General features: G+C 42.0%; 1 protein-coding gene across 3 annotated transcripts in view; it reads left to right on the top strand.

Annotated features, from left to right (window-relative positions):
* Positions 1-22,411, top strand: part of armc9 (armadillo repeat containing 9) — a 66,460-nt gene that overhangs the window by 19,285 nt on the left and 24,764 nt on the right. For all 3 annotated transcript variants that reach the window (XR_013933323.1, XM_080431138.1, XM_080431139.1), the window contains 10 exons: positions 1,257-1,349; positions 3,971-4,061; positions 8,474-8,597; positions 10,089-10,228; positions 11,505-11,581; positions 13,008-13,082; positions 13,630-13,720; positions 14,232-14,284; positions 18,476-18,574; positions 20,417-20,526. Coding sequence is in view for 2 of the 3 variants with exons in the window: in XM_080431138.1 (XP_080287264.1) it covers positions 1,257-1,349; positions 3,971-4,061; positions 8,474-8,597; positions 10,089-10,228; positions 11,505-11,581; positions 13,008-13,082; positions 13,630-13,720; positions 14,232-14,284; positions 18,476-18,574; positions 20,417-20,526 (953 nt within the window). In the remaining variant the exon portion in view is untranslated. The remainder of the gene's footprint in view (positions 1-1,256; positions 1,350-3,970; positions 4,062-8,473; positions 8,598-10,088; positions 10,229-11,504; positions 11,582-13,007; positions 13,083-13,629; positions 13,721-14,231; positions 14,285-18,475; positions 18,575-20,416; positions 20,527-22,411) is intronic.

Raw genomic sequence — 22,411 nt, forward strand, 5'->3', positions numbered from 1 at the left:
ACTGCATCCCCCTTGTTGTTGGTTGACTAGGGTCCATGACATTTACTCTGATCTTGCACTTTGCAGTCTTGCAGTCGCACTGACTGGATAAGAGCATCTTATAACTGCTTAAATTGTAACTAGACGTAGAATGTAAATTAAGCCAGAATTAAGTCTGCTTTAGAACAGTGGTTCTCAACCTTTTCAGGCCGCGACCCCTCAAAATAATCATATTTGAACTGGGGACCCCCCAAAATAATCATTATTTGAACTGGGGACCCCCCACCCCGACAAGCACTTGGAATGTAGGAGTTGAGGCGTTATATTTAGTTTGACTCGGTTCCACAGATACATATTTTGAAAATAGCAGATTTACAAGCTCACAATGGCTCGCATCTTGTAGATCAGCTACTTTCAATTTTTGCCTCTTTCTTTTTTTTTTCACCAGTTTTAATATTTTGTTGATTAATTTTGATGCAGTAATGGTCTTTTTCTTTTTTTCCCCCTTTTTTTGTTTGTTTGTTGAGGTATCAAAAAGGTCTTAAAAGTCCTTAAATGGACACTTCACTGCCATCTGGGGACCCTCCAAAATCATGTGAGGACCCCCCTGGGGGTCCCGACCCACAGGTTGAGAACCAGTGCTTTAGAATACATTCAGTTCAGAGATTCTCTCTACCATCAGTTTGCAGAAGAGCTGATCAGTCTGAGTCATATTTATTTTGTTTGCAATACGCCAAGTGCTGATTCTTTGAAGAAATGTAGTCTTTCATAGCCAGACAACTATTCCACAATCTCCGAATGCTATATAGAGCCTGGAACTACACCTCCCGAGTCCAGAAAGCCAAGAACGGAAGCTGTCATCTGTTCGTCATTTCCGCTCACTAAAATATACTTTAATATATCTTAACATTTTATTTTAGAATTTCCATCTCTGATTAGCAGCAAATTTAAAAAAAAACGTACCTCTGATCATTTTCAGAGCTTCCGTTGCATTTGAAAATTGTGGGAGGCAACAGTCTGGCTTGCGAGACTAGAAATGTAACTACTACTGCCACATTTTACGTTCTTAAACTCTCAACCTCCAACAAACTCCAAGTTTGCTCTCTGACACACATAGACAAACATAAAACATGTTTGTCTCATTGGGAATGTTTGATCCGAACTGACTTTTACATGCATGGAATTTAAGTGCAAAGTGTTAAAGCTGAATAAAGCACAGTCTTTGGGCCTCCATTAATATCTGTGTCTCCCTTGTTGTTGTTGTTTGTTTTTTTTAGAGGTTAACCCGCTCTCACCAGGGTGAACAGAGAGACACGGTGCTACAGGCGTACATCAGTAATGACCTGCTGGACCGCTACAGCACCAAACAGGTGTGGCCATCACTTCATTTCACTAGATTACAACACTAGATTATATCGTCTCTGTCGGGTGGAAACCTCATATGTCTAAAACTGTTACTTTTCAGGATTCAAATAAAAAAAACAGCTAAAGTAGCAGATATACAAGCTCAAATTTATGAAAAAACACAAAAAGTTAGAATATGGAGATAAGAGGTTTCTGCCCGACAGAAACAATATATACATATGTGTGTAAATGTACGTCTGGACATGTGTTTATCTGGATGTATATAGGCTATTGACCAGTGGTTGGCTTAATGGTAATATGTTTAACTCACATAACCCCCCCTGATTAAGTTTTTTGGCTTCAATCTTGATTGATGTACTTATCACAGACCACACCCTTACCACACCTGCCTGTATTCAAACAATCTGGGAACCCCTGTTCTTGAGAGATTAGTACTCAAATGATTATGATGTGACCAAGCCCCCAGAACCCAGTGGTTGCATTTAAGTGCATTGGACATGCTGGCCATTCATAGGTACTGCAGCTTAAAACGACTGGGGCCATTGTACATGAACGAGCGAAAACGGTTTCGACCAATGGGCTCGATTCACAAGCTTGCGCACAATCTTGCATACGGGGCTGCGCACCTCTGTGACGCAAAACTTGTCACAGTGGCCCCAAATAGGCCTCGCCCATCACATTTTCTAACCCGGAAGAGGGGTGATTTCGCCTCATGCGCTGGGTGAGCAACTCAATGCATGTGACCCCTTCCCTATCCACGAGTGTCCAGTGTCCCATGAGGCCTTGCGTGTATTATGGGCATAATTTCCTGTTGTCAGTCGTTCAATTCAATTGAGTGATCCGCGTGTCAGTCAATAATAACCTGGGAAGACAACCTGACAGAAATCCAAAAGGGTCTCATTAGTCTGCCTACTTACCCTATAAGATATCTCCTCACACAGCTGATTCTAATGAATGATCAATGGCTCTTGACACTTGCTCTTTGCAGTAGAATAACTCCTGTCCTGTGTTTCATTCTGACTGGCTGCTGTTGCTGCTGTGATACCTAAGTCTCTGCATGGGGATTAAATGGTGCTTGTTAAGTGACTTCAGCGCTTTAAAAATCATTAATTTGAATCAGCTGTGTGGAGGGAGATCTTGATTTCTGTCAGGTTGTGTTCCCACATTATTGTTGACTGACACGGATCACTCAAATGAATTGGATTACTGACAACAGGAAGTGATGCCCATCATTCACACACACCCTTTTCCCCCCTGGGAAACTTGTGGCTTTTTGACATGATTTCACACGCTTACCATTGCTGCCTGAGGAAGATCGAGTTCTTGTACTCGAAACGCATTCCTGGGTAGTCTGTAAGATTTTAAGCTAATTGTTAGTTTTTTTGCCTTAACAAAAAGTTGCAAAATAGCTGTTTGGAGGCATTACAACTATTCCTTTGCATTGTACAGTGGTCTCCCTTCTCAATTGTTTTTGCACTAGATTAGAAGAACAACCATCGGAGGTCAACTTCCAAATAACCGCCCCATAATAGATCCGTTTCTTCTGAAATTACCTCAACCTAAGTTTTGAGTGGCAATAGCACAGTTCTTTAGTGCTTTAGTAACTGCCCTCGTTAATATTTGAATGGCCAAACGCGACATTCCTCATATCATGTTCCAACGTTTCCACCTGCTCAGAAGATCGTCAGAGGGCTGAACTGAAGGACTGACTTGCCTTTATCCGACTCTTCTCTTTATTGTGTTTTGTTTTAGTTTAGTTTGGAGTTTCTTTCCCCCGCTTTGTGCAGCTGAGCCACGCCAACATCTCCCATTCATCTAACCTATAGCCCCAGGCCATATGTTTAAGAGCTTTGCCCTTATCACAATCACAAGTGTAAATGTTCCTCACCTCACAGCCCTTCCTTTTGTCTGCGAAGCTTCGATCCACTGTGCAGTGAAGCCTCATGGGACACTGAAGTCAACCTTAGAGTTTACACTGCTTTATGCTGCCTGACAATAGCAGCGGGGCGTACGTACATTACTTTGTCATCAAACCTCAAACATAAACTGGCTGTTTGAGCAGGACTTTACCTCGCCTGTGTCATGTGGCCAAAGCGCCTTTTGTGGTGTGTGGTTAAATATGGAAATTCTCAAGGAAATTGTTGACCGCCACAAGCTGAGTGTCCTTGTGAGTGGTCAGATCAATTATTGACAAGCTTGAAATCCCCCCTGGTAACTTTTCCTGTTGTGATAAGCAGAGTAAATATCATTTTGTCAACATCACGATGGAGCAAACAAGCTCTACAAAGCATGCTCTACATCTGGAAAACCAATTCTAGATAAACATGGCATGTTTTTAATCTATGCCATTTTTCTAGCTTGTCAGAAGTCGATCGGACCTCTCCCACAACGTTAAAGGGTTCTTCTGCAACCAAGACACCTTGAACCTTGTGAGAGGTCAGATCAATTATTGACAAGCTTAGAAAATCCTATTGATACATTTCCTGGTATGATAAGCAGAATACATATCATTTTGTCATCATCAAAAACAAAACATCTGGAAAACCAAATCTAGACAAACACGCTTGTTCTTAAATCTATGCAACCTCAATGCACTGATGCCTAAATGTTGTGTCTCCCATGGCAGAAAACTGTGCTTCATTTGATGAGGTCCAGAGATGAGGTTGTCCGTCAGTACGTGGCTCGCCTCATCCATGCGTTTGCTTCCCTTGCTGAGGGTAAGTGCTCCAGTATACACCATTAGGTTGGTTAAGTACAGTATATTGTCTCCGTCTGGGTGGAAACCTCATATGTCTAAAACTGTGACTGTTCAGCATTCAAATTCAAAAGTATCAAAAGTTGCAGATTTACGAGCTTGCTGATCTGCTACTTGTGATACTTTTGTGTGATGTTTTAGTATGATCAAACAGGGCATTAATTTACGGAAAAAAATTAAGTTAGAATATGGAGATAAGAGGTTTCTGCCCGACAGCAACGTTATATAGTACTTGCATTGGCCTATATTCTAATATAATTGGTTCCAACAACAGTAGATGTTTCTCTTCGGTGTAAGAGCCATATGATATAACCTTTTTATCTCTTTACGTGAAAGGTTATTGAATAAATGTTGATATAATATAGTGGCCAGAGAGACTGTAAATATATTCCATAGCAGGGGTGCCATTAGCTACAATAAGACTACGAAGGGTATTTACTTAAAATTGTTTTGCAATAGCTTCATCTTGCTGACACAATGCCTAACCCATCATGCAGAAAGTGGTTGTGGTTAAACGTCAGCCCAATTATCTTTTCATCAGAGGAGGGGGAAAGGGAGAGACAAGTTGCAACCCTTCATGAATCCACCACCTCGTGAATGGATGGCGATTTGCACATTTGGAAACAGTATTCTATTACAGTTTAACGCTATGAATAATTACATTATCATGTCAAATGAGTGCTGAGACAGGTCATTAAGGCTTTGGTCAGAATGTATTGACAGGACAGCTCCTTGAGATGCAGCATTTGATTTTAGAGGGGGTCCTATATAACATTACGATAAAACATTACATACAATACAAATACACAACACATACACACACACACACACACACACACACACACACACACACACACACACACACACACACACACACACACACACACACACACACACACACACACACACACACACACACACACACACACACACACACACACACACACACACACACACACACACACAAATACAGTTAGCTTGCTCACCCACCCACACCCCCAGCCCTCAACTCATTTTCAACAGAAATGGAGAATACAGTACATGACCTGAATCAAAGTCAGTACAAACAGTTGAACAAAGCATGAACAGGTTGTTTTGAGATGTGAATATAAGGAAGTCCTGAAGCAGCTAAGAGAGGTAACAGATCTGAGAGAAAGAGGAGGATTGTTCCAGTCAATTGGAGCAACTTCAGATTCTTCTTTTTTAGGAACTATAGTCTTTGTTCAGAGTCGGAATGCAGGATAAATCTTTAGGACTGACCGTCCACACTGTTATTTACAAGTAATGTTTAAATCACATTTCAAACCACCCAGGAATTTGGTTAAAGTTTTTCACTTTTCACTTTATTATATATTTTTTTCCTAATTTTTATCCCACGATTTTGTAACCCCATTTTTTACACCCAGTGCCAAATGTCTATGTAATCCTGGGCACTACCTTCCCTCTGCCAACCTAGGGAGGCCAGGGCCGAGCTCATGCCTCCTTCAATGCATGAGAGCCAACTGACCACCTTGTCACCTGACAGGGGAGAGTTTCCCTGGTTGGACGTAGCGTGTGGAAGGAACACGTTATTCCAACCAGTTCCTTTCCCCTCCATCAGGCGCCCCGGCTGGCCAGGGGGAGGCAGTATAGTGACCAGGATTACTGCATGTTTTTGTGAGGGTACCTACCCTAGGGAACACGGGGAGAACATGCAAACTCCACACAAAGAGGCCCTTCAGACTTTATTAAACCAATCTGGATAGGCCATTAAATGGGACTTGGGCTCAAGGGCTGCCAGTCTGAAATGTATATGTATTTGGCCGCTGACCCCCATCTGAAAAGGTTTCGTGCCAGGGACCCCCCAGAAGATAAGATTTATGTTTAAAAAAAATCTAAATAATAAAAAATGTCTCAAAGGTTTCGACATTAAAAAAGAAACATCTAAAATAGCTGATGTAGCAGATCTGCTATTTTTGTCGTAGAAGATCTTCATTTTTAATTAATAGCCAACGCATACATGGATAAAGTGATTAAAATGATTGTGATGCATTATTGCCAAATTTAGCCCCCTGGAACCCTGGGGAACCCCGGACCCCACTTTGAGAACCTCTGCCTTAAACTTTAGATTCAGAGCATGCTTCACATTTATTCTCTTAACGAATTTGTATGCGATTTGTCAAATGCATTCCATGACATCTACATTTTCAGTTTATTGGGGGGCGCCTGGTAGCTCACCTGGTTGAGAACATGTCATATCGAGGCTCAGTCCTTTACCCGCGGGCTTGAATCCGACCCGAGGCTCTTAGCTGCATGTCCTTCCCCATTTCTCTCTCTTGCCGTTCCGTGTCTCTCTCTCTCCACTGTCACTATTGAATAAAGGCTTGAAAATTTTCAACAAAAAATAACTTCAGAGCATTTCAGTTTTATTGTTCTCTGCCAAGCACTTCCCATATTATAGAGGGGAAAGTTACCCCAGAGTCACCTTGTAAACTGATTGCTAAGCTAATCTCATAAAACCTATTTGGAACAGCTACTCTAGCCAACAATCTATAGCTTGAGGGCTAGAGGTTGTTATTAGTTTCAATCCATGAAGCTGAATTTACTGCCATGAGGTGACAAATTGATGAGCTATTCCTCTACATATGACACAAGGGCCTGGAGCATGGCAGGGTAAGACCATTTATCCAGTGAAGCAAGCTTATTGGTTGTCTCTCGATCACTATGGTAACCCCTGAGTGTTGTATCTCAGCTCTCAGAGTATCTCAGCTCTCACTGTGTCTGGTCTTCAGGATCCTAGATGCTACTGTCCCCAAATACTTGCTTATTTACCTGCACACAGAGTGAGGGATGCTCACAGGTACCCAACCAGGGGAAGTTCATATGATCTTGTTCCCCCCATAGTTTTACACAGCCACTACTCAGTGGAATGCCCTCCCTTCAGCCCTGAAATCCCTAAATTCCCGTGCAAGATTTAAGAATGACCACAAATCATGGCTCCATTTTAACAATAACTGGTCATAGTTAGATCCCTACCCCGGATAGCCTCTGCATTGGATTCTTCTCTTGGGGTACCTCTTGTCCTATATGTATTGCTCCCAACTTTATACATAAGGATTTATTGTCTCCGCCAGGCCGAAAGGCATGGCGAGAGAGTATGTTTTACCCTCCGTCCGTTTGTCCGTCCGTCCGTCCGTCCGTATGTGTGTGTGTCCGTCTGTGACCAGCTAATTTCCGCCACCGTTTGCTTGATCGCAGCGAAACTGTGCACACACACTCCCTGGATGCCAATTCCGAACTTCTGGCCCAAATTTTTCACATGGGCCTTTTATAGCAGCCGATTTGTGCAAAACATATTTTTTGACAGTACTCCTACAGATTTTGTCCCAAAATCTCGCAAATCGGTACACAGTATCTCTATAGTCATTAAACAAAACGCGTCTTTCAGATTTTTCATATTCCATCCTGATTGGCTCAAAATGGCTTCCAAAGTTTGCAGGAGTGCTCCGTTTTCAACAAAATGCCTCAAATCATGAACACAGCATGCAATTTCCGTGAAATGTTGCACGCATATTTCCACTATGCCGAGGAATAAATGCCACTTGAACATTTTCAAATCAGCCTCTTGGTGGCGCTATAACAGGCCGATTCATGTTTTTACCTATAACTGCATTGATCTGTGTAAAACTTTGTGTGCGCACTCCCTAGAGGTCAAGGAAAAACCTTTGCCCTGCATTTTTCACATCTGCCTTTATAGCGCCACCAGGAGGCCGACTTATGTAAAACAATTTTTTTAATATTACTCCTTCCGATTTTATTCAAATTTCACGCAAATCGGTACACATGATCTCCATAGTCATGTGATCAAGATGGATGTGTTTGATTTTTCATATTCCATCCTCATTGGCTAAGATTGACATCTAAAGTTTTCAGTAGTGGCTTGTTTTGAACAAAATTCCGCAAATCATGAACGCACCGTCCGATTGCAGTCACACTATGTCACACTATGTTGGGAACTAATACCACCCTTTTAAAATTGGCCTGTTATAGCGCCACCAGCAGGTCTAATTTAGCAAAACATTTTTTTGCACAAAATGCCTCAAACCATGAATGCAGTGTCCGATTGCCATGCAAGGCCTAAGAACAAATGGCACCCTTTAAACATTGGCCTATTATAGCGCCACCAGGAGGCCACAATAACCTACCTGACCTGGCGGAGACCTGTGCTCCGAGGAGCACTTTTTCTAGTTTGTCTTGTTCTATGTTTCAAGGTGGACCACAATGGAAACAATCTTTGGCTTTTTTGTGTAATCCACGTTGGCATTTTCCTAAATAGTGACATTGTTGTGATTCTTTTTTTAAACTGCCAATTAAGTATTCTGTTGCTGTTTCCAGGTCGTGTGTATCTTTCCCAGATCCCCTTTCTGCTGAAACTCCTGACAGAGACCCTGAGGAGGGAGGAGAAAGACTCTGTGGGCCGAGAAAACATCCTAGTAGCCATGCAGAAACTCAGCCTCAGGTATTACTTATGTATCAACCTTGAAACATTTAAAAACAGACAATGGCTATTGTATTTCCTTCTATTGTTTTTGTAATGATGTTCACAATGATTTTGGATCGTATTATTGTATCCTAAATTTCAATTTTGAACATCATGTTAAAGCTGCCATTGTGCAATAATTGTAAAGGTGTGGTTCAGAACGGGGCAGCCATCTAGGACGTGTGTGTGTGTGTGTGTGTGTGTGTGTGTGTGTGTGTGTGTGTGTGTGTGTGTGTGTGTGTGTGTGTGTGTGTGTGTGTGTGTGTGTGTGTGTGTGTGTGTGTGTGTGTGTGTGTGTGTGTGTGTGTGTGTGTGTGTGTGTGTGTGTGTGTGTGTGTGTGTGTGTGTGTCCAGAAAAGTAGTATCCCAGCAAAAGTAGACCAATACAGAAAAAGTCACAGCTCAGCCGATGCTGATTCATCAGTCACAGCCCCCACACAAGTACACCAATCACAGCGAACCACTGCTCAGATAATGCTGCTAGCTATGCAGTCACAGCTCACCTCACACTTGTAGATCGGCTATTTTCGGTTATTAGCTATTTTAAGATGAAAGAGTAATTAAAGTGTTCAAACTAGCAATATATTAGATTGATGAGTTTCCAAAGAAGTACTGCTTGCCAAATGTTTTGAGAAAAAAAAGGTCCTTTCATAACGTCTCTGTCGGGTGGAAACCTGATGTGTCCAAAACTGTTACTTTTCAGGATTCAAACTACAAAACAGCAAAAGTAGCAGATTTGCAAGCTCGAAACGCATCGTATTTCACCGTGTTTCGAGCTTGTGGATCTGCTACTTTTTATACTTTTGTGTGACGCTGTAGTATGAAAAAGTAGGGCGTTAATTTACGAAAAAAGTTAAATATGGAAAGTTAATATAAGAGGTTTGTCCCCGACAGCAACGATAAGCATTTGGCAGCCCCCTTTAGTAACTCGGAGGATCCCCAAGGGGTCCCTAGGGGTCCCGGACTACCCCTGGTACAGGTAGTGGATGACATGACATTGTCAATAAAGTCTGAGGCGATAAAATCAAGTAAATTAGAGTAAAAAGACAGACGCTTATCCTGTGTGGATGCACCACACACCACCACCCAGACGTGGAGGGGTGAAATCGAAAAGACACGGGGTCCCTAGGTAATACTAGTCCCGTGCGAATAGGGTTCCAGTCTTCTAGGTGACTGTAATTCGTTTTTTCTCAGGTGAGGTGTAGAGCTGCTTTGTTTTGAACCACAATGGCTTGTTATCGTAATTCCCCCATGTTTATTGTGTCTGCGAGTCGCACAATGGAACTTTAATTTCGCTTCTTGGCAGAGGGACATAATTTACACAGTGCCTTACATGTATCAGATGTCTTTGTATATATTCATGATAAATCTGTGGGTTAAACAAACAAAGCCAGCCTCAGGCTTAGAACAACAACGACGTGTCGCCTCGCCTATTTTATCCCCTCGCTAATTACTGTCACGTTTTGATAGGCGGAGCCAACAGACAGCCATGATCGCGGACGATATGATTGGCTGGCTCGTGGACGAGCTCCAGGACTCGGACTGTCTGAACGACTACACTCTGGTGTACTCCGTGGCTCTTCTCATGAACCTGTGCCTGCGAACACAAGGTACACTGTCCGCCTCGACACCGACTGAACACACAGGACACACAGGTTCCTTCATATACCGTTGCTATCTCCATATTCAAACTTTTTGTGTTTTTTCATACATTAACGCCCTACTTGATCATACTACAGCGTCACACAAAAGCATCAAAAGTAGCAGATCCACAAGCTCGAAAAGCTTGGGTTACGGAACTAACCAGCAAAAAATGGGAAATCAATACGAATCAAATCAAATTATCCCTTTAAACACAGTGCTCTGTGTTTGCCCAGTCTAATGCACGTCATGTAAGAGGTTTGTGACCTCATGGTCAGAACTGTCATATAGATTAAAACGATAAAGCATCGTTCTGGGGAGGAAATCCGTTCAAAAGGCCATGATGTCAACTTGCTGTAATCCACGTTATCCTCTCCAAGGCTTCTGTACAGCATTATTTCTGATGGATAATTGCATTAAAGACACTGTTATGGCCCATTTATGATTTAGCCTGAAGAACAAAACCACCAATCAAATTGGATCGGTCTGCTGCAGCATCTCTGAAAATAGTGTCTTAAGAATGCACTGTTCTTCCCTCATGCGTCATATCGTCTCTGTCGGGTGGAAACCTCATATGTCCCAAAACTGTTACTTTTCAGGATTCAAATTCAAAAACAGCAAAAGTAGCAGATCTACAAGCTCAAACTAATGCGACGCTTTGCGCCGCGTTTCGAGCTTGTGGATCTGCTACTTTTGATGCTTTTGTGTGACGCTGTAGTATGATCAAGTACTGCGTTAATTTATGAAAATACAAAAAGTTCGAATATGGAGATACACAGTTTCTGCCCCTACAGCAACGATATCTAGAGTGTATCTGACTTAATTTCACACTGTGAACACTCTCTCTCTCTCTCTCTCTCTCTCTCTCTCTCTCTGTCTCTGTCTCTCTGTCTCTGTGTGTATTCTTCTGCTTCTTGTGTAATTGCCCCAGGCCTCTTCTTTATAGAATTTCTCAATCTAATACTGGAGGTCCTTTGATGTAATAGAAAACGCAGTAAATCAAATCTAAACTGAGGAAGAGTTAAAAGAAAAGACTGTGACAGTTGCAGACAGTGCAGGAAGACCAAAACAACAACAACCTCAAAGGCCTCATTCTCATTTCCAAGAAGACGAAATTATGCAAAACAAGCAGGAATGCAGACAGAGGCTTAATGCCATTTAATGCATCGTAGAGGAATTTAATATAAAGGCGTTTGTGTGTGTGTGTGTGTGTTCGTGTTCGTGTTCGTGTTCGTGTTCGTACAGGAAAGAGGAAGTGTGCAGAGAATGCTAAACACGTGTTGAAAGTCCTAACGGACCTCTTGGGACATGAGAATCATGAGGTACAGTATGCACACACACACACACACACATTCTTGTATTACTATACCTGTGAGGACATGAATATTTTAAGATGGCAATTTTATGAAGGCCATTTTCACTTTTTTTTCACGGCCATTTTTAACCAAACCCTCAAGCTGAAAATAGCAGATACGAGCTCACAATGGTGAGCTATTTTCGGTGCGCAACACAGGCACGCGCAACTAGGTACAAATCAGGCATAACTCTAACCCCTTAACCCTACCTCTAAATGCCTAATCCCAACTCTAACCCCAACCTGAATATTTTCCTAATTGTAAACCTAACTCTTAACATCTCATTTTAACCATAAAACAAACATTCGAATTAAAAACAGCAAAACTAGCAGATCTCCAAGTAGAGCATTAATTTACGAAAAAACACAAACAGTTAGAATGTGGAGATAAGAGGTTTCTGCCCGACAGCAACAATTTATTTATTTCTCAAATTCTATTATACTTGTGGGGACACTTGGCCCTGACAAGTATAGTTATACAAGCACACACACACACACACATGCACACACACGCACACGCACACGCACAACAACAACACAAACTGTACTGTAGCTTACGGTCTTTGGCATCATTGTCTTGGTCAAGGACACTCAAGGTCGACTCAACATGTGGCTGTTAAAAATATGGAGACTTACCAAAGAGAGGTAAAAAAAAAAAAAAAAAGAGTCAGGCTGTGTTTTCATAGTTGAAAACATTAATATAAAAACAACAAACAGAAGCTGTGAATCTTTGGTAACCACTCTCCAGTCCAACACACATCTGTTACAGTCTGTTTATTGTTGCAATGGTTGCATGCAGTTTAATGGCATCATGACCGCTGATATCTAACAATTATTAAGCTGTTACTTTGTGTAAACAAGAGGTTATGTCTGAGGTCCTGTGATATTTGGTACATATCGATGGACACCTGGCAGTATTTTCTGTGGCCATGTATTTCCCACGGGTAGATGGGTAGAGGAAGCAACAGTGTTGCCAGATTTTGCAAGAGAAACAAGCGGTCAGGTCTAAAAACAAGCCCAAAAGAAGTGACTAGGCCACGAGAGTGAGAGAAAAATCTTGAAAATAATTTGGAAGTTCACAAAACATTTTAAATACATTTTATATGGGGTCCCTGTCACAAAGTATTTTCAGATGGGGGGTCTGTGGCCAAATACTTTGGAAACAAGCCCAAAAAAACGTAACCCATATAACTACCAATATTTACAAGCGACTTTACAGAAAAACAAGCCCAAGCTTATGATAAGCGGACATGGCAACATTGGGAGGCACTCTGCTGCAACCACTATCATGTTAAAAAATGACATAGATGTTGTTGACCGGTTTGAACAATATTAAAGAATGTGTGTGTGTGTGTGTGTGTGTGTGTGTGTGTGTTCGTGTTCGTGTTCTCCAGATCCGTCCGTATGTGAATGGCGCCCTATACAGCATCCTGTCTGTTCCCTCAGTGCGAGAGGAAGCCAGGGAGATGGTGAGATGGGATTAAACACTTTCAACCCTGGACTCTATATTTTCTCATATAGGAGAAAAACGAAAACGAAAAGGTCCAAATGATTGTTTTAAATGGCTAATAGCGGAACTACAAGGACACATTTTTATTGATAAACTCAATTGGTTCAAATAACTGTTGCATGTGCACCCCTAGTTGGCATACTGATGGTTAAGTTTGTGTATTCACAGTCTACCATGCATGCAAATAGCAGGTGTCATTAAAAAAACGATATATCGTCTCTGTCGGGTGGAAACCTCATATGCCCAAAACTGTTACTTTTCAGGATTAAAATTCAAAAACAGCAAAAGTGGCAGATCTCCAAGCTCAAGCTCGAGCTTGCGAATTGCTGCGAATTGCTACTTTTGTGTAACGCTGTAGTATGTATGATCAAGTAGGCCGTTAATACGAAAAAAAAAAAAGGAATATGGAGATATGTTTCTACCCGACAGCGACGATATACAGTATATGCGAAGTAAGTGTAAATTAATGTAACACAGAAGTGTGTGTTTGTGTCACACTCATGCAGAGTGTGGAGGAGATTCTGTGCTGCTACAGAAAAGAAGAGAACCCAGTTCTCAACAGGCAGATAGAGTTTATCATCAAGCAACTCAACTCAGGTCAGTATCCATCCATCCATATCAGCTTTTAATCCCCAGGAAGGATCTTAGGTTCCCCAAATGCAAAGAGAAATTAATTTGATTTGTTCTGCAATCCATTTTCAGTGGGAATTGGCAACGACTAAAGCCTGATTTATACTTAGTTGCGTGCCGGTTTTGTGGCTTGTACTGTAGATCTGCTATTTACAGCATGCAACACCACTGTGCAATTAAGTGTAAATCAGGCTTGGGGAGACATTTTATTTTTCTTTAAGACAGAAAAAAAGTAACAAATCTAGCTTAGCCTTTATAGACCAGGTGTGTATTACAATAAGACAGGTTCTTATTGTAATACACACCTGAAAGATTGAAGGGAATACAGTTGCATTTTAACTGTATATTTTGGGCCAAAAAGTGTTTTATATGGTGTGTATATGAAGCATGTACGTGTATACTTGACTTTGTATCTAATGTATCTGTCAGTCAATGTATTTGATTCTGTACTTTCATTGTGTCTCTGTGTACAAAGCAGCCGAGGAAGAGGGGCCCGAGTCAGATGACGAGGAGGAAGAGGAGGATGATGACGTAAGGCCATGTTTTACCAACATATTATTCACCCATCTACACACACCCTCACGCAGGCCCTATTTTAGTTGTGTCTGCTGTACAATATACAAGTTTTGCTATTTTAGAATTTGAATCCTGAAAAGTAACAGTTTTGGACATATGAGGTTTCCACCCGACAGAGACAATATACATAATGGTATATCCTATAATACATTGGAAAGATGAAAAGCCATAATTTCCCCATGTCATTGTTTTGCAGTAAACACAACAACAACATATCACATGTCACTAACAACACAAGCCACAACGCGCGCAATTAATTTACGGGTGGCGTAGGCTACTTTTCATTGCTCACCACACATTTGCCTCCTCGGAGCATAATTAATTGCGGCCAGCACAAACTCGCAACATTACGGGTCGACCATGTTGTTCCTTAGCGTCAGCACCGACCACCGCCGAGCGCAACCGAAACACCGCGAGCCGGACAACATTACGGGTAGACCATTTTGTTCCCTTTAGCGTGAGCACCGCCACCGACCACTGCCGAGCGAAACCGAACGCAACACCACGCAGTCGCTATTGAAATCTCCCCACAACAACAACATACGCGACGCGACCATTTCGCTTCAACCCCCGCCGTTGCTTTCACTTTGCTCATGTCTCTCTATCACACCACACTCACGCTAGTATGTCATGCACATCCCACACAAAACATTAAAACACGCCAGTGTCTCAACGCAGCCGCTCGGCAGTCTCCCACGTTGGGAAAAGACAAGCAGACAGGTCAGTGTTGCCAGATGTGCGCCAGAAACAAGCAACCACCTTTATGAAAGAAAAAAAAAACAGCCGAAGGGGTCCGCGATGTTTCACGGGGGTCCGCGGGGGTCCCAACACTCCCAGGGGGTCCGCGGACCCCTAGGGGGTCCACCATGTATTTTTTTTCGTTTTAATTAAAAAAAAAAGAGAAAGAATACCCCAAAATAAGCGAGCCCTCGCTAGAGCCCCGTGCGCGGCTAGTGGGCCGGACCTCTAGTATGGGACAAGTGGAAGATATGAAATGTTATTATGTCATTTGTGACATTTCAGTATATTAGGTAGGCTTATTATATAGGATCTATCTCACTCTGCCCATAAGCAATGCACAGGCAGAGTGCACTTTCACTCTTTAACTAATCAAGTCGTACCTTTTCAATGAGTTGCTGTTTAATCGAGAGACAAGTAACTGAGAGCGGTGACTTCAACACTGTTCATTTCATAATGGCGGCATATTAAAAAGACTTTGTGTAAAAGTAGATGTATCTTTTATAACATTTCTTTTTGTTTGCCCCTCCTTGCAACTGCACTCGACATAGAAAACATGTTCCCAAAAGACTAGATTTATTTGTTGGCGTCCAAGGCTATTAGTAGTGGAAGGGGACTGGGGAGGTATCCCAGTATGGCCCCTGGGTGCAATGGCGTATCAAGTTACTTTGTCATTTTTATTGTGTAATTATTAGCATTGGGACTGCATTACAGGGATGTCTTATGGGAATATATGTGTTATGTTATCCATGTGATGGAGTATGTAGGAGGCAGTAGTTTGAAGTTGGTATGTAGGTGAGGTATTTGCGAGCCGTTGCGGCATTAAAAGAGGTTTTCCTTGTCATTTGTCACGGATGCTTCTTCCAACGAGTAAGCCACCAGCACAATATGGTACGGTGAAAATTAATATTAAATCTATGTTGAATAAATATTAATACAACTTTAAATAGGAGCCGCTTTCATACAAACGGGAATAAAAGTGAATCTGGACCACAGGGGTAAAGGGTCAAAATCGAGGGTAAATGCAGATTCAGTGCAAACCTGCCCTGTTCTATTGCACTCACTCACAACATTTACCCGAGATTTCGCTGCTTTTACCAGTATTAGTAGGTAGTTAAAAATCACAACACATCGGCTGCATAATTGCTGATTCCATCGTCAATAATGGCTGATATATCACATAATCACCCAGACCGATATATCGGCCGGGCTCTACACACATCCACATACACACACACATCTGGGTGACCCCCTGCACGATCCCCCCTTAACACGCTACCGTGTGCCTTATCTAACTAACCCACTTTCCCAGAGAATTCAATCTGCCAGGCTTATCGCCGTCACACACGCACACACACCCCCACACACACACACACACACACACACACACACACACACACACACAGGTGGCAGGTGGAGACACCCAATATCTGTGTCACGTTGAGATTGCCATCTACATGTTTGGGAAATGTGTCAAAAGTGGGGTGGGTTTTTATTGTTTGTTTGTGCTTCGACTCACCCACCTCCCCTCCCTCTTTCTTCCTCTTGCTCTGCAGTGCTCTAAGGATGGTTATGTCGGTCAGTCGGTCGGTTGGTCACTCTGTCCGTCCGTCCGCCCGTCCGTCCGCCCAGCACTACCAAACAATTAAAACTAGTGGGTGCTCTTAACCACTTAAACCCTATTTACTTCAGTTGGCCCGGGGTCCCGCAGGGGTCTATACTTGGTCCCCTCCTATTATCCCTCTACACCACATCTCTTTGCAGAAAATAGCCGATCTACAAGCTCACAGCGCGTTGCTTAGATCGGCCATTTTCACCAAATGTTGGTCTTGGTATTATGACATGCCCAGAATAAGGGATGCTAGTGCTCATGTGATTAATGCTTTTATAACAAGGTTGCCAGCACTTAACCCATTAAGACCTGCAGCCGATTCTACAAATGCTACTATTATGCTAAATTCTACTATGCAAAATTCTACTACTTCTAAACCAGTAGTTCTCAAACCTTTTTGTGCCAAGGACCCCCTAATTGATATGTATTTGGACCACCATCTGAAAATGTTTGGTGCCAGGGACCCCCAGAAGAGAATATTTGCGTTAAAAAAAAAATCAACTTTTTCAAGATTTTTTAAAAACAGCAGATGTACAAGCTCGCAGCGTGGCACAAAGTGACGTGCAGTGAGCTTGTATATCTCCTTTTTTTTTTTATATCCAACGCTAAAATCTAAAATGACACAGATCCCAGTTTTAATGGGTTAACAGCAAAGAGTCATCCACAATTTTAACCCGTAATATTACATACGTATGTTGCTAACCAAAACCTAGTGTACTATGGATAACTTTCAGTGCGTTCCTAAGGGAAATTTCAATTATGACTGACTAATAAATAGATATGTTTTAAGGGTTGTGTCTCCCAAACATCCGAAACCGTGTTAATGTATTCCCAAACCTCACACTGACACACTTTTTGTGTCAGCCTTTTAGCATAACATTTGACTGTACTACCTGTACTGTTAATAAGCATGTTAATTAAGCAATATTACACGAGAGGGTGTGCTTTACTGTCATTATTGGCACGCCTGTGATGCGGTCAGGAACGAGGCGAAGCCGAGTTCCGTCCGCATCACAGAAGTGACAATAATGTAAGGTAAAGCACACCCTCGAGTGTAATATTGCGATTATACAACAGTTACCAACAAAACACATCCAAATGTATTCATATTGTGGAGCAATTCATAATAAAAATGTTTCGCTATTATCCGTTTCCCTGTAAAGAGAAGAGTTTTTCACTGAGACATTAAATAGTCCCTGTAGCAGCGCTATGAGCCTGAGACACCGTCTCATCAACACAGCTGAGGTGATTTGCGCAGCGGAATGAATTCCAGTAGGCTATATGCTCCGTCGTACGACCGTGTCACGTTGCCAAATTAACTGATCTACAAGCTGACAACGCGTCGCGATGGCGACGCGTTGTGAACTTGTAGATCGGCTATTTTCGCCGTGCGATACCTGGCGAGTCTGGCGACGCGTTGTGAACTTGTAGATCGGCTATTTTCGCCGTGCTGTTTGTTTTCCTACCGTGGGACAGCGTGACGTCAGAGCACAGCTGTAACATATATGGTCTAATCAGGTGCGGACTGCGGACTGCAGTGCGGAGTGATTTATTAATGTGATTAGGCCCGTGCTATGATGCTGGTTTGAAGCACGGGTAGATAGCTATTTCAACCAATCAGATTGCTTGGTCGGAACTACCTGTTGTATAATAAGGTATTCAATCAATCAATCCAACTCTCTTGTGAATGCGTGGCATTACATGACAGTTATTTTGTTAATGAACTCCTCCTGTTAGGTGTTTCCTCTCTCATTAATTGTTTGTTATTGTGTGTGTTTTGTCGTTTTTAATGACAGGAAGATTTGATGGAGTCGGATCTGGATAAAGAAGAAGAACTGCAACCGCAGCCCGGAGAGCTGTGTGGAGAGAGCCTGCTCACCACAGAGTACCTGGGAGTAAGTATAGTTTCAATGTACAGATTGTTTATTTTTGGCTATTATACTGTTTAGACCATTGGTTCTCAAAGTGGGGTCCGGGAACCCCCAGGGGTCCTTGGGGGGTACCAGGGGGTCCCCAGCAAAAGTAGTTGATATAGCGCCACAATCATTTTAACCACTTTAACCATTATTTTATACTTTGGCAGTTTGGCTATTTAAAAATAGCAGATATACAAGCTCATAGCGCGGCAACGAGATTTCCACGTTTAATTGCCTACAGGCAGAGAAAGACGAGGGCATGCTAAGCCTCAGGTAGGAGCTTAGAAATAGCTTGTTAGGTCTACTTAGTGTAGCCCGACAGATTACACATTACACCATATCTGTGTCATATCTGTGTCATTTTAGATTTCTTTGGCTATTTTTGGAAAAATCGTGAAAATGTGTGCAAATCTTTGTATATATATTTTTAAAGTGAACATTTGTCATTTGTTAAATGTTCATTTGTCAAACATTTGACAAATGTCTTCTAAATCCTTTTGGAAAAGCTATTTTTGTTATATCAGTGGTGCTCCAACTTTTTTGGCCACCGATCCCTATCAAAATATGTTGTTCCAGGGACCCCCCCCCCCCAGAAGCAAAGATTTGAGTAAAGAATGTTGTTTCAAAAAATGTTTCCAAAGAAGCTATGAGCTTGTATATCTGCAATTTTTTAATAGCCAAAGTATAAAATAATGGTTATAGCTAAAATCTAAAATGACAAGGATGCGTTCCTGGATTAAATGGGTTAATTGCCACGTCTCGTCTGTGGAAAATCTCAAGACACAGACATACTTCCCGTCACACTATTGTAAATTTATCAGAGTCATCATACGCTGTCACTTACTTCCCTACATGGGCTGGTGGCCTACATACGTCTTACTGTCACACACTCACACACACTATCACACCTGTGATTTATGACTTATAGTACATAACACCCCTATTGTCAGCTGAAGTAAGTGTGTGTGTGTGTGTGTGTGTGTGTGTGTGTGTGTGTGTGTGTGTGTGTGTGTGTGTGTGTGTGTGTGTGTGTGTGTGTGTGTGTGTGTGTGTGTGTGTGTGTGTGTGTGTGTGTGTGTGTGTGTGTGTGTGTGTGTGTGTGTGTGTGTGTGTGTGTGTGTGTGTGTGTGCGTGCGTGCGTGCGTGCGTGCGTGCGTGCGCGCGCGCGCGTGCGTGCGTGCGCCTTGCGGAGATTTGATGTCAATGTGTCCCTGTACTTTAAACTGACCGGTTTAACCCATTAAGACCTGAGGCTGATTCTACAAATGCCTTCTAAATCAGTAGTTCTCAAACTTTTTCGTGCCGCGGACCCTCCATCTGAATTTTTTTTGTGCCAGGGACCCCAGAAGAGAAGATTTGTGTTAAAAAAAATGATTCAAAATTCTTTCACACACTTTTTTTCAAAAATGTTCAAAAATAGCAGATGTACAAGCTTGCAATGCTCTTCTATTGAGACATTTAGATTGTGTCAAAGGTCATGTCTCACCTAGACACAGAGTCTGCCACCAATTTTGACCAATTTGGCTCTATTAGCTCAATGGTAAAAATGTCAGCACTTAAGCAGGAAAACAGGTTCAAATCCTGGGTAGAAGAGGAGAGTTACATAGTGCAGCTTTAACTAACTTAAGCCCTACTTTACCCTTTGCAGTACGGCGCATGTACGGTTGTCGTGCAAAATAAAGTAAATAGCCAATCTACGGTACAAGCTCACAACGCGTTGTAGAGATTGGATATGTTCGGCATTTTGGAAAATCAGATTATTTTATTCAAATTGGTTATTGTGTTTACATCGATTGTGTGCGTGCCTGTGCGTGTGCGTAGATCATGACCAACATGACGAGGAGGAAGCCTGCACCTGTGCCTCAGCAGAGTGTGGACGAGCCTCTTCAACGGCCTGTCACCCCTAGTGCTCACCGAAACACCCACGCCACGTGAGTAGGACACACGAACTGTACACACACATACAATGCATACTCTACTGTAAGTAACAAACACAGTTACGGCCAGCAGGGACAACACATGCTGCCCATCATTTCATAACTAACTTTCATAACCATGTCAAAACTATATTGATTGATTGATTGTTTGAACAGTATATTGACAATGAATTCTAAGGGATTCTTCAAGAAAGCCCGTAGGCTCGTTTCCATTGTGGTCCTTTCAATTGAGTTATGCTATTATGGTGGTTTTTAACCACCATAAGTTCCAGTACATTATGGTGTTCATCTTTGTGCCCTATGATACCTGATATTTTGCATGGCGTAAGAGCCAAGATGTGTCTCTGATTGTTTATGGTACAGCTTGTCCTTGTAACATGACAGTGCAACTATTCCTTGTGCTCGAGGCAGAACGACTGTTCCACAGGCCTGTTTGTACCCACTGTACATCTCCTCTGTCCACCCATGTATTAAAGCAATGGTTCCCAAACTGTGGGTCCCCAAATGATTTTGGGGGGTCCCCAGATGATTAGCTTAATGTGCAACATTGTTTTCTCACTCAACAGTAAACAAACCAACATACAATATAAGTAGATATACAGGGTATCTGCACATTTATAAAGTGACAATTGAAGGACTTTTAACTAAGACCTTTTTAATACCTCATAACGAATAAGACCATTACTACGTCAAAAGTAACCAACAAACTGTTCTTTAAAAATGGTCAAAGATTGGTGAAATTTGCCTCTTTCTTACCTAAGAAAGAGGAAAAAGTTTAGAAAATAGGCGATCTACAACTTGTTGGGGTCCCCAGTTCAAATATGACTATTTTGAGGGGTCACAGCCTGAAAGGTTTGGGGAGCCTTGTATTAAAGCACCAACACGTTTCTAAGTAGTGCCTCTGACCCCGTTCATTTCCAATTATTGATTGACCGTGAATTCCACCACACTGTCTATGTGTGTATACTTTAATATTTATTGACGGTGTCTCTTGTCTTGCACCATGCAGGATGATTGTATAGGGTGTATACGTCTGTATCAAGGACGGATTATGGCTTGTGCACGTGCACAGGGGCCTCCGAGCCAAGGGGGCCCTGGCACTGCCACCTGAAAATCAACATTTCGATTAGTCAGTCGGAGACCCCTCGGTTTTCATCTACTTCCACTAGGCAGATTTCAAAATAAAACCTGTGTTGTCTAATAACATTACACGTTTCCAGTTGTGTAAAATAAAATACACTACAGTTGTAAGAGGAAATCCGATTTCTATTAAAGCCACTTGACAAGCAAAACAACAGACTTGGATTAAACGCAAGAATTTGGCAAAACTTCATATTTACGATAAGAAAACCATGTGCTTGTGATTTACACAATGTAGACACTTTGGAAGTGCGATCTCTCTTTTACTGCCGCTCCGTGGCAGCAGGTGAGTCTAATTATCTCATCTGGTTGATTTACAGTAGCCTAGGCTTGTGCTAAGAACTACTAATCTGCCGTCATATGCTCAATATTGATATGGCTCTGTTGCACTTGACAATGTAACGTGAAATGCTTGAAAATGGGCTTTATTTTGTCATAAAGACAAGACATTAAAATCCTGAATCTGATTCGACCTATTCATTCAGGTACAGCACAACTTTTGGGGAGAATGTGACTCGGGGCCCAGACAGAAATTAATTCCAATGAATATGCCATTGATTTCTGTCTGGACCAGAGCTCCATTCTCAACAAAAGTTAGTCGGCGTTACAGTAACTAATAAAATGTAAAGATAAATAATTGTACTTTTTAACAAATATAGTTTATTTATTAATGAATTATTTGTTGCCCATTTTTTTCTCCCAATTTAGTCGTTATGTCAATTCATTTTTACCATTGCTT

The sequence above is a fragment of the Gymnoscopelus braueri genome (assembly GCF_963280865.1).
Source record: "Gymnoscopelus braueri genome assembly, chromosome: 6".
Lineage (NCBI taxonomy): Eukaryota > Metazoa > Chordata > Actinopteri > Myctophiformes > Myctophidae > Gymnoscopelus > Gymnoscopelus braueri.